The 18,427-nt window shown below is 41.6% G+C and overlaps 1 protein-coding gene across 1 annotated transcript in view; it reads left to right on the plus strand.

Annotated features, from left to right (window-relative positions):
• The window catches only part of clcn6 (chloride channel 6), a 34,509-nt gene extending 16,750 nt beyond the window's left edge, over positions 1-17,759 (plus strand). Inside the window, exons 15-22 of the mRNA XM_071347130.1 lie at positions 4,890-5,046; positions 5,145-5,251; positions 5,557-5,743; positions 6,457-6,620; positions 6,897-7,053; positions 8,007-8,114; positions 11,859-11,984; positions 12,736-17,759. Of these exons, the coding sequence (XP_071203231.1) occupies positions 4,890-5,046; positions 5,145-5,251; positions 5,557-5,743; positions 6,457-6,620; positions 6,897-7,053; positions 8,007-8,114; positions 11,859-11,984; positions 12,736-12,816 (1,087 nt within the window). The 3' untranslated portion in view covers positions 12,817-17,759. The remainder of the gene's footprint in view (positions 1-4,889; positions 5,047-5,144; positions 5,252-5,556; positions 5,744-6,456; positions 6,621-6,896; positions 7,054-8,006; positions 8,115-11,858; positions 11,985-12,735) is intronic.
• The last annotated feature ends 668 nt before the right edge of the window (positions 17,760-18,427 follow it).

The raw sequence follows: 18,427 nt of genomic DNA on the forward strand, positions 1-18,427 counted from the left end.
TATGTTATTTTTGGTCAGCAGTGGTTTTCGCCTTGGAACTCTGTCATGGATGCCATTTTTGCCTCTCTTTCTTATGGTTGAATCATGAACACTGACCTTAACTGAGGCAAGTGAGGCCTGCAGTTCTTTAGATGTTGGTGTGGGTTCTTTTGTGACCTCTTGGATGAGTCATCGCTGCGCTCTTGGGGTAATTTTGGTAGGCCGGCCACTCCTGGGAAGGTTCACCACTGTTCCAAATTTTCTAAATTTGTGGATAATGTCTCTCACAGTGGTTCGCTGGAGTCCCAAAGCTTTAGAAATGGCTTTGTAACCCTTTCCAGACTGATAGATGTCAATTACTTTGTTTCTCATCTGTTCCTGAATTTCTTTGGATCGCGGCATGATGTCTTGCTTTTTGAGATCTTTTGGCCTACTTCACTTTGTCAGACAGGTTCTATTTAAGTGATTTCTTGTTTCAACAGGTCTGGCAGTAATCAGGCCTGGGTGTGGCTAGTGAAATTGAACTCAGCTTTCCCAAAAATTGTATTAACCACAGTAAACTCATGATTTAACAAGGGGGGGCAATTACTTTGTCACTTAGGGCCATGAAGGTTCGGATAGCTTTTTTCCCTTAATAAATACAATTATCACTTAACTGCATTTTGTGTTCACTTGGGTTATCTTTGTGTAATATTAACATTTGTTTGATGATCTGAAACATTTAAGTGTGACAAATGTGCAAAGAAATTAGGAAGGGGGCAAATACTTTTTCACAGGACTGTATATGATTCATCACAGTTCTATCTCAGAGATCTACAGTTGAAGTCGGAAGTTTACATACACTTAGGTTGGAGTCATTAAAACACATTTTTTAACGACTCCACAAATTTCTCGTGAACAAACTATAGTTTTGGCAAGTCGGTTAGGACATCTACTTTGTGCATGACACAAGTAATTTTTCCAACAATTGTTTTCAGACAGATTATTTCACTTACCATTCACTGTATCACAATTCCAGTGGGTCAGAAGTTTACATACACTAAGTTGACTGTGCCTTTAAACAGCTTGGAACATTTCAGAAAATGTCATGGCTTTAGAAGCTTCTGATAGGCTAATTGACATCATTTGATTCAATTGGAGGTGTACCTGTAGATGTATTTCAAGACCTACCTTCAAACTCGGTGCCTCTTTGCTTGACATCATGGGAAAATCAAAAGAAAATCAGCCAAGACCTCAGAAAAAAATTTGTAGACCTCCACAATTCTGGTTCATCCTTGGGAGCAATTTCCAAAGGCCTGAAGGTACCACGTTCATCAAACAATAGTACGCAAGTATAAACACCATGGGATCACGCAACTGTCATAACGCTCAGGAAGGAGACGCGTTCTGTCTCCTCGAGATGAACGTACTTTGGTGCGAAAAGTGCAAATTAATCCCAGAACAACAGCAAATTACCTTGTGAAGATGTTGGAGGAAACAGGTACAAAATATCTATATCCACAGTAAAACGAGTCCTGTGTCGACATAACCTGAAAGGCCGCTCGGCAAGGAAGAAGCCACTGGAGAAATATCCTCTGGTCTGATGAAACAAAAATATAACTTTTTGGCCATAATGACCATCATTATGTTTGTAGGAAAAAGGGGGAGGCTTGCAAGCCGAAGAACACCATCCCAACCGTGAAGCACGGGGGTGGCAGCATCATGTTGTGGGGGTGCTTTGCTGCAGGAGGGACTGGTGCATGTCACAAAATAGATGGCGTCATGAGGAAGGAAAATTATATGGATATATTGAAGCAATATCTCAAGACATCAGTCAGGAAGTTAACTTCTTATGGCTGCAAACCCCGCTACCGGGATCGATATGACAACAGCCAGTGAAAGTGCAGGGCGCCAAATTCAAACAACATAATTAAAATTCCTCAAACATACATGTGTCTTATATCATTTTAAAGGTAATCTTGTTGTTAATCCCACCAAAGTGTCCGATTTCAAATATGCTTTTCAGCGAAAGCACTACAAACGATTATGTTAGGTCACCACCAAACCAAATCTTTCCAGCGAAAGATGGCAGTCAGAAAAAGCAGAAATAGAGAAAATTAATCATTAACCTTGGATTATCTTCATCAGATGACACTCATAGGACTTCATGTTACACAATACATGCATGTTTTGTTTGATAAAGTTCATATTTATAACAAAAAATCTGAGTTTACATTGACGCGTTACATTCACTAGTTCCAAAAACATCAAGTGATTTTGCATAGCCACATCGTTTCAACAGAAATACTCATCATAAATGTAGATGATGATAATACAAGTTATACACATGGAATTATAGATATACCTCTCCTTAATGCAACCGCTGTGTCAGATTTCAAAAAAACTTTACGGAAAAAGCAAATCATGCAATAATCTGAGACGGAGCTCAGAACAATAGCCAAATTAGCCGCCATGTTGGGGTCAACAGAAACCAGAAAATACATGATAAATGTTTCCTTTGAACTTCATCAGAATGCAGTCCTAGGAATCCCAGGTCCACAATAAATGCTTGATTTGTTCGATAATGTCTGTTATTTATGTCCAATTAGCTACTTTGGTTAGCGCGTTTGGTAAACAATTCCAAAGTCACAAAGCGCGTCCACTATAACGTGACAAAATGTCCAAAAGTTCCGTAAAAGTCAGTAAAAAAAATGTCAAACGATGTATTGAATCATACTTTAGAATGTTGTTTACATACATCTTGAATAACGTTCCAACCGGAGAATTAGATTGACTTCAGAAGAGCGGTGGAACGGAGGTCCTCCTCATGTGAACGCGCATGTGAAAGCATGGTCAGCTCGTGGCAGACCTGACTAATTCCTGTCTCCTTCGGCCCCCCTTCACATTAGAGTCATCAGACAAAGTTCTATTGACTGTTGACATCTAGTGGAAGCCGTAGGAAGTGAAAACTCATCAATATCTCGCTGTAATTTCAATGAGAGCTTGGTTGAAAATCTGCCACCTCAGAAGAAATTCAAACAGGAAGTGGAACTTCTCAGGTTTTTGCCTGCCATATGAGTTCTGTTATACTCACAGACATAATTCAAACAGTTTTAGAAACTTCAGTGTTTTCTAACCAATAATAATATGCATATATTAGCAACTGGGACTGAGGAGCAGGCAGTTTACTATGGGCACCTCTGTGCACCTTTCATCCAAGCTACTCAATACTGCCCCTGCAGCCATAAGAAGTTAAAACTTGGTCGCAAATGGACAATGACCCCATGCATACTTCCAAAGTTGTGGCAAAATAGCTTAAGGACAACAAAGTCAAGGTATTGGAGTGGCCATCACAAAGCCCTGACCTCAATCCCATAGAACATTTGTGGGCAGAACTGATAAAGCATTGGCAAGCAAGGAGGCCTACAAACCTGACTCAGTTACACCAGCTCTGTCAGGAGGAATGGGATAAAATTCACCTAACTTATTGTGGGAAGCTTATGGGAGGCTACCCAAAACGTTTGACCCAAGTTAAACAATTTAAAGGCAATGCTACTAAATACTAATTGAGTGTATGTAAACGTCTGACCCACTGGGAATATGATGAAAGAAATGAAAGCTGAAAGAAATAAAAGCTGAAATAAATCATTCTCTCTACTATTATTCTGACATTTCACATTCTTAAAATAAAGTGGTGATCCTAACTGACCTAAGACAGGGAATATTTGCTTGGAGTAAATGTCAGGAATTGTGAAAAACTGAGTTTAAATGTATTTGGCTAAGGTGTATGTAAACTTCCAACTTCAACTGTATAGACAGTTCCTTGGATTTTATGGTATTTTTTTCTGCTCTGACATGCACTGTCAAAGATGTTTCTTTCTAAGTCCTGTCCAAACAATTGAATTTAGCCACAGGTGGACTCTAAGTTGTAGTGACATCTCAAGGGTGATCAAAGGAAATTGGATGCACCTGGGCTCAATTTGGAGTGTCATAGCAAAGTGGTCTGAATATTTATGTCAATTAGGTATTTGCAAACATTTCTAAACTCATTTTCACTTTGTCATTGTGGGGTATTTTGTGTAGATCCATTTTGAATTCAGGCTGTAACACAACAAAATGTGGAGTAAGTCAAGGGGTATGAATACTTTCTGAAGGCACTGTATATGGATCTGGTTTCTATGATTTGAAATCTGTTGGTTTGGAAATCTCTCAACTACTTTCCCAGCACCAAACTACTGTGAGATATATATATATATGTGTAGCTGCAGTGTAACTGCCCATGGAGTTTGTATCTCTTAGAATGTGTAAAAATGCCATCAAAGCTACATTTTAAAGTTGACACCCTCTGAGAGGGAATCTGCTGATTGGGCACTTTCTCTAAGCGCTTCTCTCCCACTCTTTCTCTCTCTTTGACACAGTTGTCCTCTGTATTCTGCTTTGTCAGCCTCAGGCATTTTGAGTTCTTGGGTTCCTGCACGACTGCTTTCATGTGCCATGCTGGGGCCCTTGTAATGCCTGTGGGAGATTTAACTTAGCTAAAAATTAAGTTTCTCTTGGCGTTTTGGACTGTAGCTGCCAGTTCATTGTCTCACTTCAGATAGTGTGACTTGTGAGTGTAATGCCACCTGTTGGAAGATAATGCAAACTGTCTTATCAAAACATGATAAATATGTTGATTTACAGTTGATATACATAGATTCGTGGTGGTCTTAGGTATAAGAAAATAATGCAATTTGAGCGGACAATGCTAGCAATAAGCCTTAGTCTTTCCTTAGTTATCTCTATCGAACTGACCGCTTTTAGGAAGTAATTTTAAAAAGTTGCGATTTCTCCCCCATCCTTTGATAAAACCTTTCCTAATGTTGACACTTACTGTTTCGACTGATCCTGCTTTTCCTGGTTGGTTCCTTTTGGCTGTCCTGTTGCCACAGCAACCTGGGGATGGACATCTACTCTGGGACCTTTGCTCTGATTGGTGCAGCCGCCTTCCTGGGAGGTGTGGTCCGGATGACCATCAGCCTGACTGTCATTCTCATCGAATCGACCAATGAGATCACCTACGGCTTGCCCATTATGATAACCCTCATGGTAAAGTACACCTCATTGGTTTGAACTTACATTCACAATTTAGTACACTTGCATCAGAGTTGGTACTTACAGGATTACGTGTGTGTGCGTATGCTCAGGTGGCCAAGTGGACGGGGGATTTCTTCAATAAGGGCATCTATGACATCCACATTCATCTGAGAGGAGTGCCACTGCTGGAGTGGGAGACAGAGGTCGAGATGGACAAGTAAGAAAATACTACTACATTTATGATAATAAAGATCAGTGGTCATTGTATCCAAACCCACTTACAACTAACACATTTCTCTTCAGTATACACGCATATTCTGTATATATGCGTCCCTTTTCAGCCTTTAACCAGCTGTGTAATCTGTTGATGGGTTTAAAAAAAAGGATACATTAAAAAATATATATATATTTTCCTTTTTACTTGAAAATAGATTACCTTTTTTCAATGATTGAATTGGAATTTTACTTTCTGAATTGACTGACCCTAACCCTGGTACATGTGTGTCCCTCTTTTTCCCCCAGACTGACGGCCAGTGACATCATGGAGCCCAACCTGACGTACGTGTACCCCCACACGCGCATCCAGTCCCTGGTTAGCATCCTGCGCACCACCGTCTACCATGCCTTCCCCGTGGTCACCGAGAACAGGGACAACGAACGGGAGTTCATGAAGGGCAACATCCTCATCAGCAACAACATCCGCTTCAAGGTAGGAGCCAGGGCAACGTGCAGATAGAAATTGCATGAATAGAACTGACATGATTCTACATGTCAGAGATGTTTGTTCTACTGAACCTATTTCTATCTTAGCATTTCACTATGTTGTGTCCTGGGGTGTATGCATTAGTTGCAGATCGTAGCGAAACGTTTTGCCTGGTTACTCTAGGACCCCAAAATATGCAAACATAATGAAACTGGGAGCGACCTACCTGGTTTTATCCAATAGAAACTCTTGTTTTCATTACAAAACTTTTTCCATTTGGATCATCAGGCCAAACGTTTTGCTACAGTGTGCGACAAATGAATACACGTCTGCTGAAGGTGCCCTTGCCATACCACGAATTGCCACCAGGAGTAATCAGAACCCTGTTATACTGTATAATGCTGGGCCTACAGATATAGGCCACTTAGTTTGGCCGTGTTTCCAATAATTGGAAAATGTTGTTTATCCTTCCTTGCCCCCCTCCTTGTAGTATTGTTACTGTAAAGCCCTTTGTGACATGTTGTTAATAACAAGGCTAGTCACATCTATTTATATGTTAGGGCAGTGTCAGTAATTACATTAGGGAATGTAGGGAACAGGGATGCACAGACAGTCTCACGGTCTTTTACTGTAAAAAGATTTACATTTATATGAACAGGAAGGTGTGTCTGTGGAGCATGCATGTGCAACCCTGCCTTCTCCGCCCACCTCCTCCTCAGAAAGCAAGCGTGCTGACGCGGGCCGGGGAGCAGCGGCGGCGCTGCCAGTCCATGAAGTCATACCCGTCCAGTGAGCTGCGCAACGTGTGTGACGACCAGCTGGCGGCCGTGGTGCCTGCTATGGAGGAGGGCCAGGACATGCTGCAGCAGATGCTGGAGAGGAGGTGAGCCCCACACACACATACGCACACCTTAATTCTCACACCTGACTTGACCCAATCCCATTTTTTACAACACCAACCATGTAACCATCCTATTCCCTGTAACTTTGACTTGGGTCAAATTTGAGATTTTTTTTTATCCATCATTCTTCTGAAATGAACTATTAATAAACTTTGCACACGTTGTAATCGATAGATTCACTGTAATGAGTCAGTCCGGTGTTTCTATTTGGAGAAAGTGCTGTTCTAACGTTTCTATGACTGTGTGTATGTTTCTAGACATGCACCCTACCCTAACCTGTACCCAGACCAGTCCCCTAGCGAGGAGTGGACCATGGAGGAGCGCTTCCGACCTCTGACCTTCCACGGCATCATCCTGCGCTCTCAGCTGGTCAACCTGCTGATCCGTGGCGTCTGCTACGCAGAGAACCAGTCGGTCAGTGGCCCAACTCCCAACCCACTGGACAACAGGGTCGTATTCATTAGTGATGGGGGGGAAATATCGATACAGGAGAGTATTGCAATATTATTTTTGCATTCGATTCTCTGACTCAAAGTATTAATTTTATTTATTTTTTAATGGGGAGTTAATGTTAGCTGGTGCTAATCGGCTCTACCTGTGCCAAAACGCCAGTATTTCTCATCATATGGTTTGTTATCCATCGGCCATTTTATTTCTATGACTTATTAAAACTTGTTTTCTCATGCCTCTGTAGTGGCATGTAGTAAGACCTGCAGTGAGCCAGTTGTTCGAACATCGAATCACAATAAAATTGCAGTATCAAATCGCAATAGATATAGAATTGTGGTACATAAAGAATCGCACCTAAGTATTGTGGTAATATTGTATCGTGAGGTCCCTGGCAATTCCTAGTATGAGGTATGAAAGTGGCGTGTCAGTGGCATGTAATTTTCCAGGAAGTAGCCTTATAGTTTTTAACTCTTGTAACCTTTTTGAATGATATTCAATGGGAAAAACGGAGCACAAGGGTCTTGAACGCAAAAACGTAATAAATGAATCCTCAAATGCAAAAATTATTTTATATGTATCTTAAATTACTGGATTTTCACTAATGTTATGATATAATCGTCAAGCCCAATCAAAAGATTAGGGGAAAGGACCCGGAAGTATGACGTAGGACGATGTCACTTGCACATCGTATTTATTAGGCAACAAATTGAATAAAACGGACTGAAACATGAAGGAACTACCTGAACTCTCGTTTTTGTTCTCTGTTGCAAAACGTTTTGCTACGTTTTGCCACTGTGTGCTGTGCACTAATGAATACGACCCAGGAGTTAGTCAGTGTGTGTGTGTAGTGTTTCTACACATGTCCTCGTGTGTGTATGTCTGTGCACCTTTTTATTTGTCTGTCTGTGTCCACATAGAGTGCCACGCAGCCGAGACTGTCGTACGCTGAGATGACGGAGGACTACCCCCGTTTCCCAGACATCCATGACCTAGACTTGGCCCTTCTCAATCCCCGCATGATAGTGGTACGACCCAGTCCATCACACAGCTACTGCTGCACTTACAATCAGGGCTCTAAATTAAACATTTTCATTGGTAGCACTGGTGCTCCCAATTTTCAAAAGTTAGGAGCACAACATAACATTTATGAGCAGCAGAAAATTCATTTAAAAAAAAAAAGTAGATTGAGATATAACCTACAGTACATTCGGAAAGTATGCAGTCCCCTTGACTTTTCCCACATTTTGTTATGTTACAGTCTTATTCTAAAATGTATAAAATATTTTTTTCCCTTATCAATCTACACACAATACCCCATAATGACAAAGTAAAAACAGGTTTTTGCAAATGTGTTAAAAACCCCCCAGAAATATCACATTTCCATAACTATTCAGACCCTTTACTCAGTACCTTGTTGAAGCACATTTGACAGTGATTACAGCCTCGAGTCTTCTTGGGTATGATGCTACAAGCTTGGCACACCTGTAATTGGGGAGTTTTTCCCCCATTCTCTGCAGATCCTCTCAAGCTCTATCAGGTTGGATGGGGAGCGTCGCTGAACAGCTATTTTTCAGTTTCTCCAGAGATGTTTGACTGGGTTTAACTCCAGGCTCTGGCTGGGCCACTCAGGGACATTCAGAGACTTGTCTCGAGGCCACTCCTGCCTTGTCTTGGCTGTGTGCTTAGGGGCGTTGTCCTGTTGGACAGTCTGAGGTCCTGAGCGCTCTGGAGCAGGTTTTCATCAAGGATCTCTCTGTACTTTGCTCCCTTCATCTTTCCCTCGATCCTGACTAGTCTCCCAGTCCCTGCCGCTGAAAGACATCCCCACAGCATGACGCTGCCACCACCCTGCTTCACCGTAGGGATGGTATTGGCCGGATAATGAGCGGTGCCTGGTTTCCTCCAGACGAGACTCTTGGCATTCAGGCCAAAGAGTTCAATCTTAGTTTCATCAGACCAGAGAATCTTGTTTCTCATGGTCAGCGTCCTTTAGGTGACTTTTGGCAAACTCCAAACGGGTTGTCTTGTGCCTTTTTACTGAGCAGTGGCTTCCGTCTGGCCACAGTTTGTAGTGTAAAAATTATCATAATTTTTTGGGGGTCCCGTGACCATTCTCTTTGCCAAAATTCAGTTCACGGCTGAATCTACAATTACAATTTTTTTTACGCAACATGTAAAGTGTTGGTTTCATGAGCTGAAATACAAGATCCCAGAAATGTTCCATGTGCACAAAAAGCTTATTTCTCACATATTTTGCCAAATTTGTTTGTATCCCTGTTAGTGAGCATTTATCCTTTGCCAAGAAAATCCATCCACCTGACAGGTGTGGCACATCAAGAAGCTGATTTGAACAGCATGATCATTACACAGGTGCACCTTGTGCTGGCGACAATAAAAGACCACTCTAAAATGTGCAGTTTTGTGACAACATAATGTCCCAGATGTCTCATGTTTTGAGAGACATGCAGTTGGCATGCTGACTGCAGGAATGTCCACCAGAGCTGTTGCCAGATCATTTAATGTTAATTTCTCATTTTAGAGAATTTGTCAGTACGTCCAACTGGCCTCACAACCGCAGACCACGTGTAACCACGCCAGCCCAGGACCTCCACATTCACCTGTGGGATCGTCTTAGACCAGCTACCCAGACAGCTGATGAAACTGTGGGTTTGCACAACCAAATAATTTATGCACAAACTGTCAGAAACCGTCTCAGGGAAGCTCATCTGGGTGCTCGTCCTCACCAGGGTCTTGACCTGACTGCAGTTTGGCATCGTACCTGACTTCAGTTGGAAAATGCTTGCCTTTGATGGCCACTGGCACGCTGGAGAAGTATGTTCTTCATCGATAAATCCCGGTTTCAACTGTACCAGGCAGATGGCAGACAGCGTGTATGGCGTTGTGGGCGAGCGGTTTGTTGCTGATAACGTTGTGAACAGAGTGCCCCTTGGTGCGGTTATGGTATGGCCAGGCATAAGCTATGGACAACGAGCACAATTGTACAGAGATACCGTGATGAAATCCTGAAGCTGATTGTCGTGCCATTCATCCGCCGCCTTCACCTCATGTTTCAGCATGATAATGCATGGGCCCATGTCGCAAGGATCTGAACACAATTCCTGAAAGCTGAAAATGTCCCAGTTCTTCCATGGCCTCCATACTCATACACTGGATCGACATTCACGACAGCGTGTTAGTTTAACCCCTTCAAATTAATGGATTTGGCTATTTCAGCCACACCCGTTGCTGACAGGTGTCTAAAATCGAGCACATTGTAATCTACATTGTACGGGCCATTCTACTGCAATGTTTGTCTAAGGAGCTCATAACTTTCAACGTGGCACCGTCATGTCATAGGACCGTTCCAACAAGTCAGTTGATAACATTTCTGCCCTGCTAGAGCTGCCCCGGTCAACTGTAAGTGCTCTTATTGTGAAGTGGAAACGTCTAAGGGCAAGAACGTCTCAGCCGTGAAGTGGTAGTCTACACAAGCTCACCGCATAGCGTGTAAAAATCGTCTGTCCTTGCTTGCAGCATTCACTACAGAGGTCCAAACTGCCTCTGTAAGCAACGTCAGCACAAGAAATGTTCATTGGGAGCTTCATGAAATGGGTTTCCATGACAGAGCAGCCTAAGCCTAAGATCACCATGTGCAATATCAAGCGTTGGGTGGAGTGTTGTAAAGCTTGCCACCATTGGACTCTGGCGTAGTGGAAACGCGTTCTTTGGAGTGATGAATCATGCTTCACCATCTGGTGGATGCCAGGAGAACGCTACCTGCCCCAATGCATAGTGCCAACTGTAAAGTTCGGTGGAAGCCCCTTAGTTCCAGTGAAGGGAAATCTTAACTCTACAGCATACAATGACATTCTACACAACTCTGTGCTTCCAACTTTGTGGCAACAGTTTGGGGAAGGCCCTTTCCTGTTTCAGCATGACAATGCCCCCGTGCACAAAGCAAGGTCCATACAGAAATGGTTTGTCGAGATCGGTGTGGAAGAACTTGACTGGCTTGCACAGAGCCCTGACCTCAACACCCTCGAAAACCTTGAGGCTGAATTGGAACAACGACTGCGAGCCAGGCCTAATCGCTCAACATCCGTGACTGACCTCACTAATGCTCCTGTGGCTGAATGGAAGCAAGTCCCCACAGCGATGTTCCAACATCTAGTGGAAAGCCTTCCCAGAAGAGTGGAGGCTGTTATAGCAGCAAAGGGGGGACCAACTCCATTTTAATTCCCATGATTTCGGAATGAGATGTTCCACGGGCAGGTGCCTACATACTTTTGACCATGTAGTGTATCTGATGCACCTCTGTATTCCCAGCAATGTGGAATCCATAGATGTGGGCCTAATGAATTTATTTCAATTGACTGATTTCCTTTTTATGAACTTTAACTCAGTAAAGTCTTTACACTGAACAAAAATATAAAACCCAACAATTTCAGTTTCATACCCCTAGCCTATATGAAATATAGCTACTTCTGAAGCACATGTTGTGCTATAGAAACTAATATGTAACCCTGTAAATACATTTATTTAAAAAAATATATAATATGGATAGAAATACATGTCATTGAAATTAGAGTAATTGTGGAATATTAGGTTTCCATGCATTGCATTAAATGGTACACTGTTTCTTTAAGAGCGTCACGTTTGTGCTTTGTCACCTAAAAGGAACAATTTTCCTCAAAAGTGTTGAGGCTTTTTGTTGTTACTACCTGGTTACATGTTTGTGATAGTAAGTGATCATCTTCTTTCACTTTCAGGACGTCACCTCGTACATGAACCCTTCCCCCTACACAGTGTCCCCAAACACACATGTGTCCCAAGTGTTTAACCTGTTCAGGACCATGGGCCTTCGACACCTGCCTGTGGTCAACGCAGTAGGAGAGGTGAGTTAAAATTCCCACTCCTTAACTTCCCGTTTCCTCTCTGTGGCCTGGGTCATATTCAGTAGGGCAGTGTTTCTAAATTCCTGGTCCTTTGTTTTTGACCTAGTACCACCCACCTGGTTCCACTAATCAACTCAAACTTTTGATTAGTGGAATCAGGTGTGTAGTGCTCTGGCCCCAAAAAACATTTGCAGCCCTTTGTGTCCCCGGGACCAGAATTAAAAATCACTGCATTAGGGCACACCATAGCAAAATGGTTTGCAACGGAAATGGAAAATAAGCATTTCTTATTGGACAAGTTCAGGTAGTCCCTCCCTGTTTCTGTCAGTTTTCTTAGTATTGATGGCTTATCAATACAACCCAGATGAGGAATTATAATAACTGACACACCAAGCTGTGTTGGCCACTATAGCCTTAATGCTTATTAACGGTGACATTTTAATAACATAAAAAGTGGCCTTGTCAAAATACACTTTATGTACTTGATGCAGTACGTATTAAAGGTCCATATTGTTCCATTCTAAACCTGCATGTATAATCAACACTTACAAAAATGCAGCTTCAAGGGACTAACACCACTTTCTTTTCTTTTTTTGTCAAACTGTCTAAGATATTTGCATTTGCCTAGAAGCACTAAGCAGAGGAATGGCTCAGTAGCTAACTACTGTGGCTAATTAATTATTTTTTAGTCTTTCTAGAGTGGAGGAAGCAGTCTTCTCCATGATGTCGCTCCCTGTACCTTCTCTTTCAGATTGTGGGAATAATCACACGACACAATTTAACCCACGAGTTCCTCTTGGGGAAACTCAGACAGCATTACATCACCATTTGAGCTCCAGAGTCCAGTCTTTAAAGCCGTCAAGAGTCGCCCACGTCTTGCAATCCCTCCTTCAACTGGACCTGTACCATACTTTTCCATGTCTTATCCATTCCCCCACACCCACTCTCAGTACGACACGATGGGCACACACCTCTGTAACGAGAGGTTAAAGGATTACTTTTGTCTGCTCCGGAGCCTCTACAGCCCAAGACTTCCCCCCCTGTATCCCAAGTGTCCACGCTTTATCATCTTTATCACTGTAACACTTTTGTTTTGACTTCTAACTGTACATTTGAATTGTATGTTCTCTGTGTATTTAAATGTATTATACTATATATTTGCGCAAAGAACATTTCACAGGGACGATCAAAGTAGGCTTCTCCTGCAGTGTTATCAAGATGTCACATTACGGACCATTTCTAATCAAGGCATATGTGTGGAGATACATTAACACAAAAATACAGAATTGCACTCGCATATGTTAAGCTTAACAGAGGACAGTTAATCTCACAAATATTCAGGCAGCAATGTTATGGGTGTGTTTCGAAAGGACAGAGGAAGATCGAGGAATATGGTGTATGTCAAGACTGGATAGAATCGACCAAGGTTTTTTAGTTTTAGTTTTGTTGTTTTGCGTTAGAGGGTGTGGGACCAAGAAAAGGTCCCGCATATTTTCTAGACAGAAAAGGGTGGACATTTGTTTGTCAGTATTAAGTACCTCTGTAAAACCTTTGTGGAAATGTTGCCGTTGTTCACCTTGTAGATTCACATTGCAGGTAACCAATTGGGAAACCAATAATGTGGTGACTTTCTGGCTAGTTTTCCCATCCATGTAGGTTCTGTTGGTGGTACTTTAAAGGTAGAATCCGCAATATGACATTATCACAGAACTCAAGAGATGGTGTAATGGTGCTTTCAAGACTGGGAACTCAGGAAAAAAACGAGGTCAAATCAGGACGTCAGTGATCTTCAGGTCGGAAAGTCGAGTCTCTAGAAAGAGGCCAGAGTTTCCGACTTGGATGACCGTTCAAAACTATTTTTCTAGGTTCCCAGTTGTCTTGTGCGCACTGAAGTCAGAGATTTCCGAGTTCCCAGTTGTTTTGAACCCAGCATAAATTGGGATAAGCCAGTAATGGCTGTGCTAAGTTGATTTGTGTAAGTATGGCGTTTGCCCACTGTCTATTAGGGGTGTAATGGTTCACCAAACCCACGCTTCAGTACATATTGCGGTTTTGGGGTCATGGTTCGGTCTCGGTACAGCGGGAAAATTAAATGCCATTCACAATCTTCCTGGCATTGTCTGTTGTGACAGGATTGTTATGTTGGGTCTCAAGTTTCCACTCTGATGCTGCGTTTGTAATCATGTGGGAGGTGAGAATTGACCAGTTTTGAAGTCATAAATATCAGTTGGATGCATTCATGTGATTTGATCTCGTTGAGAAACGCTGATTGACTAATGGCCAACAAGCTGCGTCAACCATAAACTAAAAGTACAGCTATCATGCGTGTAAACAAATTATAGTTTCAAAACCTCAGTAATAGATGCTGTAAATGCTGTTTTTTTTTTTTTATTAATGTTTTGTTGCATTTAACTGCCAAAAATGCTCTTATAAGTGGCTATTTTCGTCATAGGTGACTACAGAGATCACCATCCATGTGGGACAAGTGGTTGCTCAGGATGATCGACAAGTAATTCATTACCAGTTAGAGGGCCGTTCAAGTGGATTTTTCCCAGTAGTATGTGGTAAATTCCCACTTCCCACTTGGTTATGAACGCACCATGACGCTGCCTCCTTCAGTGCCAGATGCACACTTGTAGCTCTCATAAAGGGGCCGTGTCTGTAGCACAGTACATTTCCCACTCCAGGGTAATGTGTCACTGTTATGTGCAACACAGGGTGCATTGGCCAATTCATTGAAAGCTTTGGCTTTCTTATATAGAGCGGGTGTACTACCTGTTTGCTGAAATGGGTGCAAGAGGGAAGTTCATAACATGGCTTGATCACTTTCACGGGGTGCTGAAACCCCCTATTCTCAACTACAGAATGGGTGCATATCCGTGGCTATAAACCAAAGACTGTAAAAAATTAATATAAACTTAGCCTACCTATCGCTCTTGTAATGTATTTGTCCCGGTCAGATTTAGCTGCTTGAATTTAGAGGGGAGACATTTCTTTGCGTTTCCGTCTTGCGCCAGTATACTGGAGTGATGTCGGCGTAAATCTGCCAACATATTTGAGGTGTTGGCAGCTGCATAGGTGACATTGTTATCCACAACTCTCTAACCATCGCGGTTGTAATTTACTGGGAGGAAACCAAAATGTTCCCAAACTTGAGATCTAAACGATGGAGGATCCTCTAATTCTGGTTTATTGACCCCACCACTCGCTATTGTACAGAACTAATTATTGGCTGCGCCTCACAAAAAAATGTAATCCGCCAAATAAGATTACAATTAATTACAATGTGCACATAGACTCTACTTGTTTTAACGGAATAGCCTGAAAAAAAAATGCAGATCAGATTTACTCGAGGCATAGGCCTACAATACAGCATAGGCATAGCTTATAGGCCTAGTGTTTTTATGTTGTAAATAAAAACATTTTAATGTATTAATTTGGGGTCACAGTGCGGACCGAACCGAGGTCCCTGTACTGAACGGTTTATTACAAATACATGTACTGTTACACCCTTGCTGTGTATGGTGATGTTATATTGCAGAATCTACCTTTTACCATGTGATTAAACATGATGATGAGGCCAGTGCAGCTTTTCTATAAATAGTAAAGATGGATGTAAAGTGAATCAATTATGACAAACCATGATGGCACATACAGTGCCTTCAGAAAGTATTCACACTTCTTGACTTTTTCCATACTTTGTTGTGTTACAGCCTGAAATGTCTTGAGTCAATAACTATTCAACACCTTTTGTTATGGCTAGCCTAAAAAAGTTCAGGAGTAAAAATGTGTTTAACAAGTCACATAAGTTGCATGGACTCTGTGTGCAATAATAGTGTTTTATCATGATTTGTTTTTGAATGGCTACCTCATCTCTGTACCCCACAAATACAATTATCTGTAAGGTCCCTCAGTCGAGCAGTGAATTTCAAACACAAATTCAACCACAAAGTCAGGGAGGTTTTCCAAAGCCTTGCAAAGAAGGGCACCTATTGGTAGATGGGTAAAAAGCAGATGTTGAATTTCCCTTTAAGCATGGTGAAGTTATTAATTACACTTTGGACACCCAGTCACTCACTACAAAGATTCAGGCGTCTTTCCTATCTCAGTTGTCGGAGAGGAAGGAAACCGCTCAGGGATTTCACCATAAGGCCAATGATGACTTTAAAACCGTTGCAGAGTGTAATGGATCTGACAGGAGATCTGAGGGATCATAAACATTGTAGTTACTCCACTATACTAACCTAAATGACAGAGTGAAAAGAAGGAAACCTGTACAGAACAAGGCACTTAAGTAAAACTGCAAAAAATGTGGCAAAGAAGTTAACTTTTTGTCCTGAAATACAAAGTGTTATGTTTTATGCAAATCCAACACATCACTGAGTACCACTCTTCATAGTGGAGGCTGCATTATGTTATGGGTATGCTTGTCATCGGCAAAGCCAATGGGGTAAAAGAAACAAAAGAGCTAAGCACAGGCAAAATCTAATGCAAGACTTGAAAAGGGCTGTCTAGCAATTATCAACAACCTGCTTGACAGAGCATAAAGTATTTAAAAAAAAGAATAATGTGCAAATATTGTAACTTACTGAGAAAGACTTACTGAAAGACTTACTGAGAAAGACTCACCGCTGTAATCCCTGCCAATGCTGATTCTAACATGTATTGACTCAGGAGTGTGAATACTTATGTAAATTAGGTTTTTGTACTTCATTTGTAAAAATGTATAAAAACTTTAACTTTGTCATTATGGGGTATTGTGTCTGAGGGAAAAAAAATATTGAATCAATTTTGAATTCAGGCTGTACCACAACAAAATGTGCAATAAGTTCAGGGGTCTGAATACTTTCCACATTTTGTTACGTTACAGCCTTATTCTAAAATGGATCTAAAAAAGAAAATCCTCACAATACCCCATAAATGTTTTTATTTTTAAGAAACCGATACCTTATTTATAGAAGTATTCCAACACTTTGGTATGAGATCACAAGTGAGTCATTATGGGGTATTGTGTGTAGATTGAGGAAAAATAATTTTTCATCCATTTTAGAATAAGGCTGTAACGTAACAAAATGTGGAAAAAGTCAAGGGGTCTGAATACTTTCCGAATGGACTGTATACACTAAGCATTCCTTGTTATGTTTGTGTCATGTTTTTTGCTCTGTTTTATTTAAGAGTTTATTTTTATGAAATGTTATTTGTATGATTTGCTTCATGTACTATAAATGGATAAAATGATATGGCGTTACATTTGGTCTAGAACAAGATAAATAGTTGTTACTTTGGGGGGGGGGGGGGGGTATTTATTGTTTGTAGCATTGCCATAGCGAGGGTTGCAAAATGTAAGGGTATCTTTCCCAAAATTCCCTGGTTTCAGGAATCGTCCAACCAGGATTTCTGGAAAATTTTGGAATTTTGGGTAAGTTAACATCCACACTAAATGTGTCTCTGCAGATGACATGGATCAGATTAAGTTGTATGAAAAATGGACAAGTGGTAAATGTGCTATGCTTAGCCATTGTCAGGACCAGAGGGACCCCCCCCCCCCCCCCCTCCAAATAACATTATGGACACACCAGTGTTTAGTAAATCTGCTGTGGAGGTTTAGGCACTGCTCTGAGCTTGGTGATACGTTTGTGGAAGCTTGACATACCGTATGTAGGAAAGCAAGCCCATGGCAAACAACATAGGTCCCTGGGAAAGAGAAAGCAGAAACCTCTGTCTTGTGCCTTGACATTACTCTTCAAAATAAAGATCCCTTTGTTTTGTAAATCATTCAGACGTATCCATCCTATTTTTTTATAATTATCACTTAAAAATATTTTAGAAGATATAATACAAAGGTGTTGTTATTTTCACTTATTCTATACATACAATATATTCTCATATTGTCCGACTTAAACTTTCCAATGCTTGAGTAGTCCAGAATGACTTAAGACTCCCTGTTGCCTGGTACTAAAATGAGGGCATGCATGATCAGGCTGGCTGTGTAAGGCAGTAAGGTGTCCTGATGTGCCGGATACGGGGGCATTCCACGAGGTCCAGGTCTGAGTTTTCCACATTTGACTGGCTCTGGGAACCTATCCCACACTTATAAACTACTAATCTGGCCAATCTTCCCCCACAGTGGAAAAATCCATTGGCCATCAGACCTGTGCTTATCACTGGGATCACAGTCACTGACAAGCCCTGGAATCCATCTGGAGTTCCATAAGGGTCAGTTGCGGTGCCACTTAAAGTTTTCAAGCGATGGTGACACACTGTTAAGAGAAAAGTCGCTAGGCGCATCATTTGTGTTTAATTAGTTCCTGCACAGCTCAGCTGCTCCTGTATGTAGCACCTTCTCTCAATGGTCGCTGCCATCTTTGGTAATACATTGTGTGCAGCATTTAAAAAATATATATTTATGAATTAATCACATTCTTTATGTCAGGGTGAGAGGT

This window comes from Salvelinus alpinus, chromosome 17, assembly GCF_045679555.1.
Source record: "Salvelinus alpinus chromosome 17, SLU_Salpinus.1, whole genome shotgun sequence".
In the NCBI taxonomy this organism is placed as follows: Eukaryota; Metazoa; Chordata; class Actinopteri; order Salmoniformes; family Salmonidae; genus Salvelinus; species Salvelinus alpinus.